Source organism: Pseudochaenichthys georgianus, chromosome 7 (assembly GCF_902827115.2).
Source record: "Pseudochaenichthys georgianus chromosome 7, fPseGeo1.2, whole genome shotgun sequence".
In the NCBI taxonomy this organism is placed as follows: domain Eukaryota; kingdom Metazoa; phylum Chordata; class Actinopteri; order Perciformes; family Channichthyidae; genus Pseudochaenichthys; species Pseudochaenichthys georgianus.
In genome coordinates, this window is record NC_047509.1 from 28252620 (window position 1) to 28273418 (window position 20799).

Sequence of the window (20799 nt, forward strand, 5' to 3'; positions counted from 1 at the left end):
GCTATTAGTGAAACCATAGAGGTCTTGGCTAACACAGATGGACACTTTTTCTGTCAAATACCATCTGTCAAATAAGTTTCAGTAGGCTATATGTTAATTTGTTAAAGTTATTGCAAACCAGCCGAGTTTAATCTCTGCTAGCGAGCTGACCTTCCAAGATAACAAATGTCATGAATGCATAGAAAATAAAAAATATCATATAATTATAAATATTGGAGGCGTGTGGCGCAGTGGATAGAGCCTTGGTATGGGGATCAGATGGTCACAGGTTCAAACCCCACTGCAGTCAGCATGTAGTTGTGTCCCTGGGCAAGACACTTCACCCCAAATTGCTCCTGTGGGGATTGCCCACAGTATTGAGTATGCAGGTCGCTTTGGATAAAAGCGTCTAACAAGTAACATGTAATGTAATATCATTTTGAATTCAGCCTAATTATAAAATCTCCTTCTCAAAATACATTTGCACAACTTTAAAGAACGGAGAAACAGGCAATGAAGAGAGGGAGAGAAAAAAGGGAAGATGAAGAGAAGACAGATAATAATGATAGGGGAGGTTGAGAGAAAAGTAGAAATAGCGTAGGCAGATGGAAATAAATGGGCCATACAAAAGCAATTCTGTCAACAGCCGAGAGTGGGATGAAATGGAGGCAGAGGAAAAATAGAGAAGGAGGAACTTAATGTTTAGTTTGGGTCCACCAATAAACTAAATAGACTTAGTTTGGGTCTACCAATAAACCAAACTGACTTGTTTTGCTGCAGGTCTAGAGGTGGGATAAGTAATGTATCCGGCTAAGGGAAACAAGATCAGGTAAATCCATCCCAAACCTCTGTTTGCTCGGCATATCAACTGCTTTAGAAGGATACTGAGGCTTATATCAATAAAAACTGAAGGCACCTCTGGGGATTTTCTAGGATTGCAGATGAAAAACAAGCATACTGCAGTCCACCATTTTTCTCCTTCCTTCTCATCACAAGAACTCATTTATCAAGCATTTTACAAAACTGGTTTCTTTGTCAACCAATTCATTATCGTATAGTGCTTAATGAAATTCAATATTCAGTCGCACAATGCAGTCTCTTAAATCATACATTGAATTCCTTAAATGGCCACCATAGTGTACTGTAGCCTCTTTTAGACGTTATCTAAATCTATGAATAAGTCCTGCTTGGGTAAACAGTGTCTTACTGTGGAGACTTTGGGAAGACAATGGCACATCCTCGCCCCATTTTTCCCTTTGTGTGAGCTCCCCTCTTTTTTCCTCTGTCCTTGTCTTTGTCACTAATGTATGATTGGCATGCAAACTTTATCCCTCTCTTCCACAATCAGACAGAAAATTGTGGGTTATGATGTGACTGGGTGAAATCCCTTTGACTGAACAAGCATGTGTATTGGGTCATTAAAGCCGGGGGTGCGACAGTGATGAATGTCCCCAGTGCAATGTAGAGGTGAAGTGTGCTAACACACAGAGGGAAGGACTGCTTCTATTATTTGGGCTGTCACCTACGTCAGCCTCGCACAGCAATAATATCGATGGTGTTTTCCTGAACACGAGTGTCATTACGTGTTTTCTTTTATATACCATTCCGTCTATATTTTAATTTCTTGTATGTATTTAATTTATTTCTCAAGTAACTCTGTTTTACATTGATTGTTGTGGCCTTGAATATTTGAACGTTTTTTGCGGGGTTACTAAAATTGGATCTTAATACGCTTATGAAAGCTATCTATGTGCTAATATTTTTACATTTTCCAAATATTCTTTCATAACTGCAGTAAGCCTTATCCTTAATGCAGTTTCTTTATGAAAACATTTTTAATTGACCTATTTTCAGTAAAGTATGAAAATCATTTTGAAAAGATGAGATACCATTGTTTTGGAATTTGTGTGTTTGAATATTTGTGCTGGGCATTCGCAACTTTCTGTCTAAAATCCTTATCAATGAGTCAATACTTAATTTGTAGACAAATAGTAGGGGTTTTACAGTCTCTAAAAAAGTGTTTTTGAAGCTAGACTTTGTATAAGAGAGCCCCCCAAGGTCTACCACCCTTTTTAGAGAGTAGAAATAAAAAAGTTGAAAATGGCGAGATTCAACAAAGGGAAAAAAGAAAACACCGGGGGAGCAAGGTCATGGTCAGCGCTGACTGAAAAGATAATAGAGATTCAGAGACAGAGAAGCAATGAGGAGAGGAGAGATTGAGCAAAAAGGGAGGATGTGATCAAGAATAAGAAAAGTTTGTAGAGCGAAAGATTACAAAGGACAAAGATAAATATTAAGGAAAAGTAGAAAAAAATAGATCTGTCGAGACTTTGTCACAACCACACTGTCCATAAAAGACAAGATTTGAGTTGAAGGCGAGGCACATTGTGACACTGGAGTTCAGTAAATCAACATTTCCATTTTCTTTGTGCAGCAACCATTTAAAGTTGGCAACACGTCGAGTCTAGACTCATTCAATCAATGACAGCAGAAGAGAGGGAATTTAGTGGAATAGTGACTTGTTGTACTTCAACTCTGGAGATCGAATGTTGCATCCTGTTTTTTTCATCTTCAATGATGTACTTGAGGTGATCTTTCTGTTACCTTCTTTTAATGTCGTTTACTCAACAGGCAGATCAGAAACATTTCAATTAGCCATTTAAAGCACCCGTGGTTACCTATTTCCTCATAGAATAGAAACATTTTCCATAGACATCTACAGTATGTGCATGTATGCATATATGGGAAGCAAAGATGCAACTACATGATACTGCATGAATGGGACTAAAAAGTTAAAGATAAAGAGGCAACCAATCATGTTTGGTCTAAGGATAGAGGGTGTTGTTTTTCTCATACTGATATTCTGAACAATCTGTGCTGTTGTATTTGCTGCAAAGTGTCTCTACTGTAGGCTATTTTTATTATATGTACAGCACTTTGGCTCGACCAAAAATCGTTTATAAATGTGCTATATAAATAAAACTTGATTTGATTTGATGTTTCAATCAAAAAAAGGAAAACAAATGTATGTATGTACAATATCTACATTATAATATTTAGAGTAGTGTATTAATATCATTGTTAACCAGATTATTGCTCAGAATATACAGTGTAATGCAATTATAATGACAACAATAATGTACTGAGCATTGTCATCTGATTACAGTCACCAAGTGTTAGCTTAGCAGCAGGGTAAATAAGATGTTTGCAGTATCTTAAGAAAATTGAGATTCAAAATATTCATACAGAAAATATAACCAAAAGATGGTGTAATCTATGTCTACACAATTCTGGATTTCTGCATTACTGTCTATAACTTTAAAGAGCTTGGTTAACGTCAACTTTTAGTACCAATTTGCTTTCCCTCAGGAGTGTGTGTGTGTCTCCTGCTTGAAGTCCCTCTCAATACTCAATGTTGTGTGTGTGTGTGTGTGTGTGTGTGTGTGTGTGTGTGTGTGTGTGTGTGTGTGTGTGTGTGTGTGTGTGTGTGTGTGTGTGTGTGTGTGTGTGTGTGTGTGTGTGTGTGTGTGTGTGTGTGTGTGTGTGTGTGTGTGTGTGTGTGTGTGTATGTGCGTAGTCAGTCTTGCTGCGCCATGTTATTTTCCATTTTAATTCGTTTTTGCCTGTGGATGTTCAGTCCACGGCTTTCAGCAGCTACCAGTGAATGAATCAGTAATTATTTTGTTGGTTTTTGATGTTTTTTCCTGCTGTCGGTTCACTGGCAATGAGGATATAATTGAATTTGTTAGTATGCAATGACAATTACCAAGCTGAATTCTCCTGAAGTGCTCATTGATTTGATTATGCTTTAAAAAAATTATATATATATATTTCATTTTTACAGCGATGGCATCAACCAATGCTTCTTATTACATTTAAAAACATAATAGTACTGTTATTGCATTCAGCAAGGAATGTGTCTGTTTAAAATGTAAATGAACACCGACAAAAACTTGTTTGAAAGGATTTATTATGTTGTTTACTTATTAAAACAGCAAGACAGCGTGTCTGACTTGTGTTTAAAAAATGTTGCGCTATTTAAACAGAAACATTTTACAGAAGTAGTTCTTAGTAAATTGTTAAAACAATGGGTAATTAAGACGTCTGTTATGTTGTCTGAAAGCTAGTTAGCAAATTAACAACATCTCTTTGTTGTTTTGTCTGCTGTGAGCAATATTTATTCGAACCACTTTAGAACAGAGACAAACTATTTCAATGTTATTTCAAATCATCTCTATCGTGTTTGGTGGTAGCAGAAATATAACCTGTCCCTTTAATTGTAGTGGTACATCAGACTTGAGAGAATTTACCAGGAACTTTAAAGTTGAAAGAAGATGTTAATTTATTTTCCTTTGCTTTCTCCCTATCTTACAGGGGTCCGATGGGTCCGATGGGAAGCCCCAAGCTTGGCATGCAACAAGGAGGTCATGGAGGGGGAATGGAAGGAATGGGAGGAGGAGGTATTGGAGGGATGGGAGTTGGAATGGGCGGAGGAGGAGGAATAGGAGTCAGACCTGGCGAGCCCTACCGCCTGGCCACTCATGACACCCCCACCACCCCACGGCATATGCAGTCGAGCCAGGGGCCCGGCATGGGGCACGTCCCGGTGTCTGGCCACGGCATGGGTCACGGCCCAGCCGGGACCGGCATGGGAGGCCATGGCGGTCAGCCAAGCCCCGGGCAGCACGCCTCCCGTCGTAACCTCCAGGTCGACTTCAGCGGCTCGGGCGGCTCCAGGACAGGTCGGTCCTCCTCCGCGTCGCCTGACCGCGGCGTGACGCCCACCTCGCCCTACTCCGTGCCACAGATCGCACCCATGCCGAGCAGCAAGCTGTGCCCGGTGTGCAAGTCCACCGGGCTGTCCAACCCACCGGCTTTACCCAACTACAACACCTGCACCCAGTGTAAGGCCTGCGTCTGCAACCAGTGTGGATTCAACCCCAACCCACACCTCACTGAGGTAGGTCAAGTTTTAGAAACATTATTCCAACGGTTTAACTATTATCTTGTTTCTCACTTTTGTCCTTATATAACCCCAGAACATTTTTGCTTTCTTGTGGCAATGGGATCATCAAATAATGTTCATTTACAGTGAGGTAGCATTTGTGGAATATAATTTCATCCTGTTCTGACGTCACAATTAAATGATAATGTTCCAAATGACAAAACAATAAGAGACAGGGAAGCTTATTTCCATTTGCATCCTTTTAAGTCTGGAAACAGATCCACAAGGGACAGACAGGATAAAGATTTTGTCTGGCCTTGTAGCTCAAGCGAGGGAGGAGAGAGAAAGAGATGCTCTTGCTCTGCATGTAGCCTCTTTTGACTTGAATGACATTGAATTGAAGCGAAACTGAGTGAATGAGCCAATGCATAGAAAGTGATGGAAGAAGTGAGAGGGATGGTTTAAGGCGAGGGAGATGAATTAGGTCAGTAAGAAAAAGGGAGAGACAGTGATAGCATAAAAGCGGGGTGAAATTCAGTGCAAACAAATACGCTTTTTAATAAAAAATCTTCCTGTTTCTCTGTGAAAACTTCCAAAAATTATAGATTTAGCTTTGTTTACATTAATGTATGTAATTCAAAGAGTAAATATTTGAAGTAGAAAATGTATTTATGAGCAAAAGAATGAGAGCAAGCAAGTATCGAAGCTGAGTGTGTGTTGTGTACGTTAACTTTGTTCCGAGGCTTTTTGTGTGTATTTGTTATAGACAGTGTGTGTAAGGGCTCAGCAAGTGGCAGTAATCCTTCCCCGAAGCGCTGACAGAATTTCCATTAATGTGCTGAGGCAAGACACACAGGTCGTGACAGAGTGTGTGTGTGTGTGTGTGTGTGTGTGTGTGTGTGTGTGTGTGTGTGTGTGTGTGTGTGTGTGTGTGTGTGTGTGTGTGTGTGTGTGTGTGTGTGTGTGTGTGTGTGTGTGTGTGTGTGTGTGTGTGTGTGTGTGTGTGTGTGTGTGTGTGTGTGTGTGTGTGTGTGTGTGTGTGTGTGTGTGTGTGTGTGTGTGTTTGAGTTCATTGTACTCTTCACAGGTGTGATGTGAAGACAGGAACCCAAACACTTGGATATATTTGGCATACTGAAAGAGATGCAGGAAAAAGTAAAGAATAAAGGACTACCGTACTTTTCGGACTATAAGCCGCAACTTTTTTCCCCATTTTTTTTGTACAGCTAACGGCCACTAGGGAACCTCCTAAATCTATGGATTTTACAGGTAAAATTAACCACCTTTAACGCTATGGGCTCTATGACCGGTCCGCGCCCGCCACCTTTAAGCGGCGGGCTCCAGCAGGAAAAGCCATGGGAGCCTGCCTGCAGACCTCCACTCTCAGGACAGTTCCGGTGTAGACCTCCACTCTCAGGACACCTCCACCATAGATATATATAAACACTAGATGACTCACCCGCGCTGCTGGCCAATGGAGACCGACGTTGCCACTTGGCCGCCATCTTGCTACAGGCAGTGCTCTCATTCATAACATTATGGTTTACTATTTAAATAACCATAGCTTGCTCAATTTTCAACCAATTTTCAAACGGTTTGGTTTTTTATAAACATCAAATATGTAGTTATGATACTGCATACTTATAATCATGGACTTTCATATGAAAATAACATCAGATAAAGCAATAGCTATACACACACACACACACACACACACACACACACACACACACACACACACACACACACACACACACACACACACACACACACACACACACACACACACACATATATATGCACACATAATATTTGCAGGTGTATATATTTCCATTTATTTTATTATATTGTTAATATTTAAAATAAATTATAGATAAATTATAAAAATTAAAATACATTGATATTTTATATATAAAAATCGGTCTCATGTTACCACTCTGTAAGCCAAGAGTTGTTAATTTAGCAATGCAAAGAACAGGGACACAACTAATGACAATAGCATGTGTTGGTATATTATTTAGATATTCACACCTTTATCAGAAGAACCAAACCAACATAAAATGTGCTCACAGACAGGCCAGTTCTGTCTAATTTATCACAATTATTTTTGACATGAGATCTTCATATCATCCTAGTTTTGTATTTAGTTTCTAGATTTGTAAACAAATCCAGAACCTTTGAAATATGTTATTGAAAAAAGACTAAGAATAGTATAAACTGTACCATGTGTCCTTCTGTAGTCCATTTGTGGTTTGTCTTGACTCACCCCGGCTGATATATCACAAAATCCACTGTTTAAATTGTTCCCTATATTGCCCCTATGCCCCTGTAAGGTGTCCTTGGGTGTTATGAAAGGCGGCCCCCCAACGTAAATGTATTATTATTATTAAGAAGAACAACTTGGTGCGGTGTGGAGGGGATGTAGGAAGCAGGAGCAGGTGGGGAGAGATGGGGCTTCAAGGTTCAAGGTTATTTGTTTTAAATGTGTCTTGGAGATAAGGACCAGCTACACACAATAAAATACAGTATAACACAACACCAATAAGACACACGGTGACACATGGCACACCAACAATCAATCATCGTCCAGCCTCAGCTTTGGTAGTCTTTCACAACCATGTTATGGGTTTATTAAACTGAGCAAACATAAACATATGTGGTGATCCCACGGGTTCTTGTTTGCAGACAGCGGCGATTGGAGCATCCGTAGGCTGCACAAAAGTCCGGCATAGTCAGGTACTTCTGTAAACACAAAGCCAGCAAATTCCTGTATCATAATGCAAGATATTTTTAACAAGCCAAACCACTTTGAAGAAATCATGTGTAACTTAAGTTATGTTGAAAAGAAAGAGCAGTGCTGCCTCTCCCACTGGTGTAAAGTTGCTGGGTCAACTTTGTAATACTAGGTCTCACTCGCAGCATCTTGTTATTAGCCAGCTAATAAATACAACCACATACACAAAGAAAAGCAGCAATTTCAACATGTCCAAGCATCCTGTATCCTGTGTGTTTGTAATAAACCAAACCGTTTGTAAATCAGTCAAGATTTCAGCGAGTTAAGAGTATTTTTGTGCAGATCACTCACCTTACAACAGCTACCATAACGCGAATCAGAGTAACTGTTGACTGTAGCAAGATGGCGGCCGGTCAGCTACGCTGGAAAATCTCCCATGAGCCATCTAGTGTTTATATATATCTATGACCTCCACTGTCAGTACAGGAAGTGACGATTCTGACGCGTTTTTTTCCCGCCCACCGAAGGACTCGTTTGATGGAAGTTTTCAAATCACAATGGAGACTCATTACGGAGGTGATGAGTCCGACCACCGTGCACTACCGGGGACATTGCCCGGTCTCGGGTGTCCCCCCACAGCCTGTGTCCAGCCCCCCCCCCCCCCACACTCATCCATATATTAACGGATTTTGACAATTTGTGTTGCATTTTTCTCCTCTCCTCTCACTGATCGAATGGCAAACGCGACCCACTGTCGGAGGACCTCCCCAGCTCCGCCGCGGTGCACCCGGCAAACACGGTTGTTTCTCGAACCTTCCACTGTTGTCTAGCGGGTGTAACTAAAATACAAGATGTCGTATTTATATAAATAAATAAATATATCTATAGATATATCTATATATATATATAGATATTAAGTGTCAGTGCTATTTTATGTTGTATTAGCGTGCATTTCCTGTTCGGAAAGTGGTGCTGTACTGAGAGTAAACAATACAAGGTGTCCCTATTTTTATATATATCTATATATACTTTATGTGTATAATAAGTGTCAGTACGATTTTATTTTGTATTTGCGTGCATTTCCTGTTCGGAAAGTGTCGCTGCGGCTGTACTGATAGTAACTACAATACAAGGTGTCCGTATATATATATATATATATATATAGATATATATATATATATATAATAAGTGTAAGTGTCACGATCCGTCACGATCCAATTTTATTTTGTATTTGCGTGCATTCCTGTTTGGAAAGTGGCACTGTACTGATAGTGGTGATTTTATTTTGGAATTCTTAGCGTGCACTTCCTGTACTGACAGTGGAGGTGTCCTGAGAGTGGAGGTGTCCTGAGAGTGGAGGTCTGCACCGGAACTGTCCTGAGAGTGGAGGTCTGCAGGCAGACCCCTCTCGGAAAAGCTGGAGGCCGGAAAAGAGTTTGACAGGTAGCGCGCGTAAAAGTGGAACCGAGAGACAGAACGAGAGCAAGACAGACGGACAATTTAGCTGCTGCGGCTTATATGCAGGTGCGCTTTATAGTCCGAAAAGTACGTTAATTAATGCGACTAAAGTTATTCAAAGATGGATGGAGGGATGGAGAGGAGGTTGGCGGTTGCCTTTGGTGACGCAGTGTTTCCCACAGAATTTGATTCTATTTGTGAGGGCACCGCACCGCACCGCACCGCACCGCACCGCACCCCCCCGGCAAGAAAAGCCAAAAGCCCCTTAACCTATTTGGGTGGTCCACGCATCAACCCCCCCCTCAAATAAGATAATACATGCGAGACATTACATACATTACGGGGGGGCTGGCTTTTAGGCGCAATACCGCCCCCTGTATTATATATAGTGTAATACTGCCCTGAGTGACAGACTTTTTTTCCACTCGTAAAAAAGGCGTATTCGCCGTGTGACTGCATGTGCCGAACCGTGACCTCCGAACCGTGACGGTACGGGACGAATACGGATACCGTTACACCCCTACCGTCTTGTCATTGTTGGTGATTTTAACATCCATGTTGACAACGCCCAGGACAGAGGGGCTAAAGAAGTGTTTTGTGTTCTTGATAACTATGGACTGACTCAGCATGTGACCGAGCCCACGCACAATAAGGGGCACACTCTGGACTTAATTTTCTCAAAGGGTCTGAATATCTCTAAGGTTGTGGTGACTGATGTTGTACTCTCTGATCATTCCTGTGTTTTCTTTGAGAGCTCTATTTCTGTTCACAACATTTTTCAAAAAGAGGTAACCACAAAGCGATCCACACTTGCCCTTGCTAACATCTCAGTAAATGAGCTAGTAGATCATTTTAATTCAATAAAAAATGATATAGATGCCATTGCTCCAACTAAGATAAAGGAAGTGACTGGCAAGAAAATATCTCCATGGAGAAAGGCCATGAGTGTGAAAACAGAAAAAAAGAGTGTTGAAAAGCTGAACGCAGGTGGCGAAAAACCAATCTCCAGGTTCATTTTGAAATCTATAAAGAGAGACTTGGTCTTTATAATTTGGGATTGAAAAATGCACGACAGTCTTTCTTCTCTGACATCATTAGAAAAAACAAAAACAACGCACGTGCCTTATTTGCTACTGTCGACAGACTAACAAACCCCCCAGTGTCAGTAGCCTCTGAATTTCTATCCACCAGGGCCTGCAATGAATTTGCCTCCTTCTTCACTGACAAAATTCAGAAAATCAGACAAGCAGTCAGTGCCTCTGCATCAGGTACACCATATGTTTTGTCCCTGTGTCCACCTAATATCAATTCAAACATCATGACACAATTCCATCAGATTAATAATAAAAACCTAGAGGACATTATACAACTTCTGAAATCCTCCTCCTGCTGCCTTGATATTATTCCAACAGGATTTTTCCAATATGTTTTTCATTGCATGGCCTCAGATCTACTTCATATAGTAAACAAGTCTCTTCACTCAGGTGTTTTTCCACAGGCCCTGAAAACTGCAGTCATCAAACCGCTCTTAAAAAGGAATAATCTAGATGCTTCAGTAATGAACAATTACAGGCCCATATCAAACCTCTAATTTCTAGGTAAAATCATTGAAAAAGTTGTTTTTCAGAGTAATTTCTTGCAATTAAATAACTGTTTGGATGTGTTCCAGTCAGGCTTTCGTCCAAACCACAGCACTGAGACTGCTCTTGTAAAGGTCTTCAATGACATCCACTTAAACACAGACAGTGGCAGAACTTCAGTGTTGGTATTATTAGATCTCAGTGCTGCGTTTGACACTGTTGACCACAACATATTACTAGACCGACTGGAAAACTGGGTGGGACTTTCGGCAACAGTTCTAAATTGGTTTGAATCCTACTTAAAGGACAGAAACAACTTTGTTTCTATAGGTAAATACACATCTGAGTTGACAAATATGACATGTGGGGTACCCCAAGGCTCCATCTTGGGGCCTCTTCTCTTTAACATCTACATGCTACCACTGGCTCAGATAATGAAAAACAACCAAATAAGTTACCATAGCTATGCAGATGACACACAAATGTACGTAACCATTTCACCAGGAGACTATGCTCCTATTCAAACACTGAGTAAGTGCATTGAACAAATCAATGACTGGATGTGTCAGAACTTTCTCCAATTAAACAAAGATAAAACTGAGGTAATGGTTTTTGGAGCCAAGGCAGAATGTATAAAAGTTAGCGCTGAGATTCAGTCTGCAATGTTCAAAACAACAGATAAAGTCATAAATCTAGGTGTAGTCATGGACTCTGACCTGAGCTTCAACAGTCACATTAAAACAGTTACTAAATCAGCCTACTATCACCTAAAGAACATATCTAGGATTAAAAGACTAATGTCACAGCAGGATTTGTTGGAAAGACTGGACTACTGTAATGGTGTCTTTACAGCTCTCACTAAAAAATCAATTAGAAAGCTGCAGCTGATTCAGAACGCTGCTGCTCAAGTCCTCACTAACACTAAGAAAGTGGACCACATCACTCCTGTTCTGAAGTCTTTACACTGGCTTCCTGTGTGTCAAAGAATTGATTTCAAAATATTGCTGCTGGTTTATAAAGCTTTGAATGGTTTAGGCCCGAAATACATTTCTGATCTCCTGCTAAATTATGAACCATCCAGAACTCTCAGGTCTTCAGGGACTGGTCAGCTTTCTGTCCCCAGAGTCAGAACTAAACATGGTAAAGCAGCGTTCAGTTATTATGCTCCAAATATCTGGAACAAACTCCCAGAAAACTGCAGGTCTGCTGCAACTCTTACTACTTTTAAATCAAGGCTGAAGACTTTTCTTTTTGCCTCTGCTTTTATAACTATTCATATCTTAAACTGCACTGTAACTTTTATCCATGTCTTTTTTCTTTTAATGTTTATTTTATTATCTTTCTTTTTTAATGACTGTTTTTAAATGCCATTTTCTTAATGTCTTTCATTTTTGTAAAGCACTTTGAATTGCCTTGTGTTGAAAGGTGCTATATAAATAACTTGCCTTGCCTTACCTGAGCAACTTTTCTTTGAAACTCAAGTGAAAGGAATAAACAATAGGTCAATTGCCAAAAAGCATTAGAGAGTTATTTGAATAAGTCTATGTCATTGTTTTACTTGATGTGATTTTAAATGTTCCTGCGGTACGTATGCAGCTTCTGTCTGGCTCAGGTAGGATCATCTTTAAGACCAAGCTTTGATCTCTGCTCAGGTACACGTTTGTGTGTGTGTGTGTGTGTGTGTGTGTGTGTGTGTGTGTGTGTGTGTGTGTGTGTGTGTGTGTGTGTGTGTGTGTGTGTGTGTGTGTGTGTGTGTGTGTGTGTGTGTGTGTGTGTGTGTGTGTGTGTGTGTGTGTGTGTGTGTGTGTGTGTGTGTGTGTGTGTGTGTGTGTGTGTGTGTGTGTGTGTGTGTGTGTGTGTGTGTGTGTGTGTGTGTGTGTGTGTGTGTGTGTGTGTGTGTGTGTGCAAGACACAGAGTGAGTAGTACAGGCTAATAACGGTGGATAATGCTAATGAAGTGGAAGGACGGAAGAGTTGATAAGCTCCTGAGTAAGGGATTTGGACTGCACTTGTGATAGATTAACACACGCACGCACACACACACACACACACACACACACACACACACACACACACACACACACACACACACACACACACACACACACACACACACACACACACCACACTATCTTGTGCAGATATGTCAAACGCCCACACAAAACACACATAGACAGCCCCACGTGGCTCAACATAATTCATGCAAGAAGCCCGAGCAATAAATTGTGATGTTAATTAACTGAAGGAACCCGCAGGGATTTCCTGTAGGGCATAATGGAAAACACAACGTGAAATGCAACACAACAGCGCAGAATATAACCACCACCTTATTTAATAAAAAAAAACATCCCTTTCGCGCGTTAATTATATGAAAGGGTACTCCATGCTTGATTAAATATTTCCCCCAAAAATTATTTAAATCTACAAGATTGAAACACACATATCTGCATCGAACACAAAGCTGCATTTTAACTCCTCCATTTTGTCCAGATTAATACTCTGCTCCTGCTATTGTTTGTCTTCCCATACATTATGAATTAGCTCACTATTCCTATTATCATTTACTCTCTTCTCCATTATTGTCCTAGCTAATGAATACTCCCTCGGTCCTGGTAATCTAATCAACAGCAGCACCCTGCAAACCTTGTTATTTTATAATGCAGTTAACATTAGGGTGACGTTTCACTGCGGATATATGAGATGAATACACATTAGCATGCCATATTAGGTTATATACTTCACTGGGTACAATAACTTGAAAGAAACACCTCCTACATGTATTTGTATCCTTTTGTCAGGATATCTACTAACAATTTGAAAAGTTCATGTTCACAGTGTTGGCTTTAAAGTCAACATTTTATGGGAATGTGCGATATAATTGTGTTATTCACCCTCTTAGGATAACAAATATCCATAAATACTTCAATAAATACCTTGATTTTTAATGCCACAAACTGTCCTCTCACACCCGCTTTCCTCAGCTCTATGTGGCAGAGCTCCATTCTTGTTGTCTCTGCAGCGATGGATTAATACGTAAACTGAACATTATCCATTATTATTGCAGCTAATCAATGTACGGCGTGTCCTGGTAATCTAATAAGCAGGGCCAGGCTTGTTTGTATTAAGCTCTGATTCTATTTGCATTAGATAACATGTATCAGAGTTAGCCAGGCAAGCTAAAGAGATTATTGTATTGAAATGGGTCAGGTATGTTTCATTATGAATACTTAACAAGCATAAAGTCAAACCTATAGTCTTTAATGCGATGAAAATCAAATTTCATCTTCATGTTTCAACAATTGTAACTTGATTGGAAAAAGAATATCCTGTGAGTCAAAAAACTGATTTATTTTTTTCATAAAAGTAGCAATAGTTGCTTAGATCTTTTATGCACATTTTGTTAATATTTCTGCAGTCTCTTTACAGCTGTGTGTGGACTACGCTGTTCAGTGAAGAATCACACATCATTATTATATTTAATCGATGGCACTCTCTGCTCTGGTAATCTAATAAAACCTGCCAGCATCCGTTTCTTGTTACGTTCTGACACCTTTAGCATCAGATAATACTACGGAGACTGAACCCGGAGAGTGACACCAATTATCAGACCAAAGAGGAGGATCAGAGAGGGGTTATAGGTTATGTACCTAACAAGTAACATGTTATGTACCTGACTCAGGGAGAGTAGGGTGCCTTATAGATAACATGGCTTTGAGGCCACTAATTGACCACTAATTGACCTTTGCCACCTAATAGTTAGCGATTTAATTTGTTGTTTTGCACTGAAATATACCTGCTGTAGATGATGGTATCATATAATAGGGCTTTACATCATTGTAGTTATCTGATCACCAACTACCCTCACATACAGTTAGAAGCTTACCACTTATAACATTGAATTTAAGACATTTCTAAGGATTTTAGTTCCTGAATCCCCTGCAATCATGACTCAATGTTGGTTTGAAGTCCTACCTCAGAGTTCCTATACGTTTATTAGAAAACTCAGTCTAGGGTGTTATAGGTTTGGAATCTCCCTTATTGCTGTATATAAAGGGGATTTGTGGATCCTGCCATGTATTTGGAAAGAGAATACAATTAGATATTCAGCTATAGGCAAGCTAAGGCAATCTTACACAATTCAAGCACAAGGCAAACTGTTTTTCAAAAAACATTAGGACATAGCACAAACAAATAATACATTTAAATAGATGAAAAAGCCAAACAAATTAAATTAAACAAGGTAAAATGGAATAGAGTAATACAACCTACAAATACAAGTTACTGAGCAGTGTAAGATATTAATAAATGATTTATTTTTGCCCCAGAAAAGAAAATGCATAATAACATTTTCTTGACAACTCATCAAATGCATCAAAACATCTCAAAGAGGGAAAAAGGCATAGTAACACATCACATTTAGGTGCTAGGGTTGGGCAAATCATCATTGATAAGAAAAGAGTGAATGACTCGACATCCCAAAGTAATTTCAATCTCATTCAGATCTTTATTGCCCACTAAGTGTCCTTTTTACGAGAAAAATGTATTTCAAAAAGATTCCCCAACCTGCAGATAGTCACTTTGACACAATTTCACAGAGAGGATGAATGCTACTGACCTGCTCCTCTGAAGTTTTCTCAAGCGCCACTGTGGGGGTTAAAATGTATGGTTTTGAGTGAAATTGTTGTTGAAACATTGAGATATTAATGTTCCCCACCGGATGAATTGTAATAACTTTTGTGATCCATTAACTTTCATCGGGCACCATCATAAGGTCAGGATTTCTATTTCAAATGCTAAACTGGAAAGGCATTTGGGTTGTGCAGATCTGCGCCAAGGTCATTTTAATAGAGGAAAAATTATGTGTGATTTAGATCCCGTCCCAAATGTAATGGTTCTTCCTTGGCCCAGACTACACCCTTCCAACAAGTTTTCATATAATCAGGAATGCTGTTTTTCCATAATCCTTTAAATGTTGTCCCTGTTCTAAAAAGACAACATCTATCATTATGATAGAGCTAATTAGCAGTTTAAGCTTTGAGTCAGTTTACTTAAAATTACTTGGACTCTAGAATCGTATGTGATTTGGAAACGTCTTCCACAACATTGCAGGTAGCATTTTTTATGTTTAGTAGCATCTTGGAATAAACCAGATGAACCCCTTTTTCGTTTGATGTTTTTGTGCGTGATGTGAGCTGTGTGCTAGCGTTGTCAGTTTTGCACCTTAAAAGGATAAACCCTGAGTGTAGCAGCTCTTTTGAATATGGATGAGGGATATTGAAACACCCACACGCCATGTATTTGCAACTCATTTATGAGTTATTCAATCCTTGAAAAAGTACACCTGGGAAAGATGCTGAAAAGCTCACTGTGGTGTCTCATATCTGAATAATGGGAGTACAAATTAGGTCTGGACTGGTTGCAGGTTGTCACCTCATACAGCTGTTTTGGATATGCGAACATATTTCAAAGATCAATCATGTTTTTAAATGTGTTGCACTACAGCTGTTCAGTATCACTCCCCCTCTCAAGTCACAAATAAAGATCTGGAGGTAAAAAAGCAATCATTTTCCCATTTTCCCTCACTTGCACGAGAACATAACAGCAGGACAACATTTTTTCACATCGGTCACTTTCAAGGCAGAACTGACCCTTAGTTCTAATATAAATAATTAAATATACAGTGAACTCTTTCTCTGTTATACAGGCAGTTACAATATGTGTAGGTCAACAGGCTAAATAGTTGCCTTTCTAAATGATCAATCAATCAATCAATCAATGTTTATTTATATAGCCCAATATCACAAATGTTACATTTGTCTCAGTGGTCTTCACAGTGTGTACAGAATATCAGTATGACAATACGACACCCTCTGTCCTTAGACCCTCACATCGTACAAGGAAAAACTTCCAAAGAAAACCCAGTTTAAAGGGAAAAATGGGAGAAACCTCAGGGAGAGCAACAGAGGAGGGATCCCTCTCCCAGGACGGACAGACGTGCAATAGATGCCGTGTGTAAATTGAAAAGATAATACATTTGCAACATAGGTAGTCCAAATGTTTGGAAATGCTGCCCTGTTGTTGTCGACTAAATCTCTTGATTTATGAAAACCTTAGATTCATTTGGTTTCAGTTTCGGAGATGAAAAACCCCATGAAAAGCCTCTATAGTCGCTCAAATTCCTACAGCTTTAATTTATTCAGCAACAGTGTGAACCTTGTTGCAAATCTGATGATAAAAGTGACTTTATAAGCCTAGTGAGAGGAATATAATGCATGCCATTTCGTGAAAGCTTTTATCCAAAGTGCCTTCAGTGGGCGGCGCAGTGGAAATGGAAACTTTACCTCTGTCTGTATACGGACAACAAAGTGAGAAAAAAAAGACAATTCTAAAAGATCCATAAGGCCCATAAACTGCATTTACTCATCACTTTCCATTTAAAAGACATAGAACAACAACTAAAGAAACTTTTGTTTCTATAAAAGCTAAATTTATTTAATGCTTCAAACATATCATACCTGCGTACCAGACAATGTTTCACCATGCAAATGTTAAACGTTTCATGAGATTGGTATTCTAGCGATTTTATGAATATGCTGCAAATTGGAAAGCAAGTGGTTAAAAGGCTGGATTGTGAGACAATGGGCCCTTGAGCACAGCTTTCCAAAAGGCCCTAATACCTCTCATACACATTTGCATTACATTGGTTCTTGGTGCTTGTTTTTTCCACTTTTCTTAGTCATTGTGAGTCTCTGTCTCTCTGGAGCCTTGTTTTTGGTTTCCTTGTGGTCATTTTGAGCTGACCCTAGTTGATTGGTGTCTCTCTTTGAGTGCCCTTATTTAGGTGAATGGCTAGGGCAGCCCCTGACACTGTTGGCAGCTGCACCTTTGTTCGGTAGGCTTGTGCTGTAATCCATGGGTAAAATAGACAGTTGTTTGTATTCCCCTTTACATGGATGATTGCACGGGAAATTACCTTTTGAGCAGCTACACTACAGCAGATGAGCCACAGCTTCCCTGACCAGAAGTGTATAGCTAATACCTAGTTAATACCCAGTTAATACCCTCCCACCAAGTTTTATGAAAATGAGGCCAGCAGTTTTTCGCTAATTCGTCTTTCACGGAAGTTACAAAAATATTTAACGATGGATGATATTTCTTGTAAAGCCGACTTGGTCTTGGCTAACTGCGTCTCTCCATTGTCTCTGAGCCGTTTGTCATCTTCTCCTTCTGGCAGCATGTCTTCCTCCCTGAAGCGTGGTTGTTGTTCAACAGACTGCGTGCTAATTTTAGACTCAGCGTGCACGTAGGGCTGCTAATAGAAATGTGTATGTGTAAATGTGTGTTTGCGAGCCGGATTAATTAGTTTCCTGGAGAAATCTGAAGATTTTAGCTTTTCTGTTCCCTCCTCTCATATCTTGCCTGTCACACATTTATGCGAATGTGTCTGTTTCAGTAACACACACACACACACACACACACACACACACACACACACACACACACACACACACACACACACACACACACACACACACACACACACACACACACACACACACACACACACACACACACACACACACACACACACACACACACACACACACACACACACACACACAGTGGTTTCATGTTACCATTTATAGCCTGATTTAAAGTATTTAATAATGAGTGGGCAGTTAAGGGGCAACCATGACCATGAGCTTTGTTATACTAAGATTTCATTATGTTCACTGGTCCCTTAGGCCATTGAGTATTAATGTTATTTAAATATTAGATTTGTATTTCTTAAAATATTTAAAGGAATAATTTTGGATTCTCCTCATACTGTATGGATAGATTTACTCAGGTGTTCTTTATAACATGATGAAGCAGAGAGAGAGAGCAAAAGGGTGGGGGAAACAAACCTCTCCAACCATCCACTGCAACTCTATTTCCTGCAACCCCTCCACCATCTCTCCATGTATCCATTCCTAACTGCTTCAGGTCCGATGAGCTACTGACACTTTTGATCTTACACCGCTATTGTAAAGATATGGCTATGTTTCACAGTGAGAAAAATGCAGTTAATGAAGTGTGGTTTGAGTTACAATTACTAGTTGATCACAGTATCATTAAGAGGACTTTGATCTTCTTGGTAACTGCATAAAGGACATATTGAAGTTTAAGAAATGTTGACTCAATTAGAAGAAATCAAAATTGACTGTTGGTAATAATTAAACGGGAACATTTTACATACCAATGCTTGTTCAGGACTTTTAAATGCACTAAGTAGCCAGTATCGTGACAGTTTTCAACACCTGGTTAACGTTATAAATTCAAAGCTATTGGTTTGATAGAGTATTAGAATTTGGTTTGTAGTATGTATCAAGTGTTAGCTCAAACTCCACTTTGAGTTTTGGTTGCACACCAGATACGAACATGGCTCTTTGTGCACTTTTCTTTCTAGTCTCCTGACTTCATAATCACTTGTTCCGAGCGTTTTACATTGCCGTGGATGGGTTTAAATTGAAGTTAAATGAAAGCTTCATACGTCTGAAACGTTAAAGGATCCTTGTGCATTTTTATTAGACGCTGATTACAAAATGTTGTTATTTGAAGTACTGTGAATGAGTCTGGCTGTGCATTTTGACCTCACCCCTCCTCAAGGTATAGTTACGAGAGTCATGATTCCATTTTCTGAAACAACTTGATGCTCTTGTTTTCCCACATTTTATTACCTATCTTTATCTACAAGCTTTTATTGTTTAAACATAAATAAAAAGGTTTTCGCAGGTTCAATGCGAACATTTTTGCGACATTGCAAATTGATTTAAAAATATATTTTTATTACATTATAAAAAACATTACAATTCATTCTAAACATATTTGCTGTTCCAAATTATTTGGATGTAAATGTCACTTGGACATGTGGGGCACACCATTATATCTATTTGTGACATTGGTGTTATGTCAGGTTGTCAGTTCTGTCACAGTTGTCCCCTTGGATTTCTCACTTTGATTTGCTTTCTGACTTTCAAACTTTGTGTGAATGCATAAGAGAGACAGAGAAGGTGTTACAGTGTGAGAAAACGGTAGAGAGGATGCTGCGAGAGAGGAGAAGTGAGAAACAAATCAGCAGAAGGCAGAGATGAAACCGGAGGAAGTGAAGGAACAGGGTTTAGAGGTGACAGACAGGAACACGAATATTGACAGATTCACGATGATACGGCCGAGGAAGCTTATCACCGCCGCTGACGTCTGGTATGGAGAACATTCCAGATCATTTCACATTGGAGCTACTGCTTTACTTCATCACGGCTAATTAAACCTCACAGCTGTAGGTCTCACACACACTCACACACACACACACACACACACACACACACACACACACACACACACACACACACACACACACACACACACACACACACACACACACACACACACACACACACACACACACACACACACACACACACACACACACACTTCAACGTCATTACTTTACTCTACATGGTTTTTGCTGAGGCCTTATGCACACACTATTAGACTTCCACCTGGGAGCAATCAAGGAAATAATAAGCTTATACAAATGAAAAAAAGGGGATCTTTTGTTTTTTTCAGCAAAAGATTCTAAAAATGATATACTCAAGGATAGAATATAAAAATATAACCCATTGAGGATATTGTTCAAACGAACGCAATTTCACAAAGGAAAAAATAGTCAAACAAATATTAACTTCACATACATTTTTTTGAGGCTGTCAAACACGTCTTGCAGTCTTTATTAGTGGAGTCTGCGAGTTGAGGCTGAAAGCTCTTTAAAAGCTAGACTGCAGTCTACAACATTAGACTATTAACAGTGTTTTCAATAACAGAGTTTAAATGAACTGTTATTACAGAAGGGTACGGTGGCTGACACTGCACTTTCACAAACGACGCATATTTAAAAACACAAATGTGCCAAAACAAATAAACACACATCTTCACAAAGTTGCCAATACATGTGCAGGGTTTACAGAACACCAAATAAAAAAATGCAGCAAGAAGCTCAAAACACAAGAGAAACGGAGACACAAAAAAGTGTATCGTAATGTTTTGGGCCGTTGTAGCGCATT

At 39.6% G+C, this 20799-nt stretch overlaps 1 protein-coding gene across 1 annotated transcript in view; it reads left to right on the forward strand.

Annotated features, from left to right (window-relative positions):
- Positions 1–20799, forward strand: part of bsna (bassoon presynaptic cytomatrix protein a) — a 215663-nt gene that overhangs the window by 34059 nt on the left and 160805 nt on the right. The window contains 1 exon segment of the mRNA XM_034086861.2: positions 4354–4939. Within this exon segment, the coding sequence (XP_033942752.2) occupies positions 4354–4939 (586 nt within the window).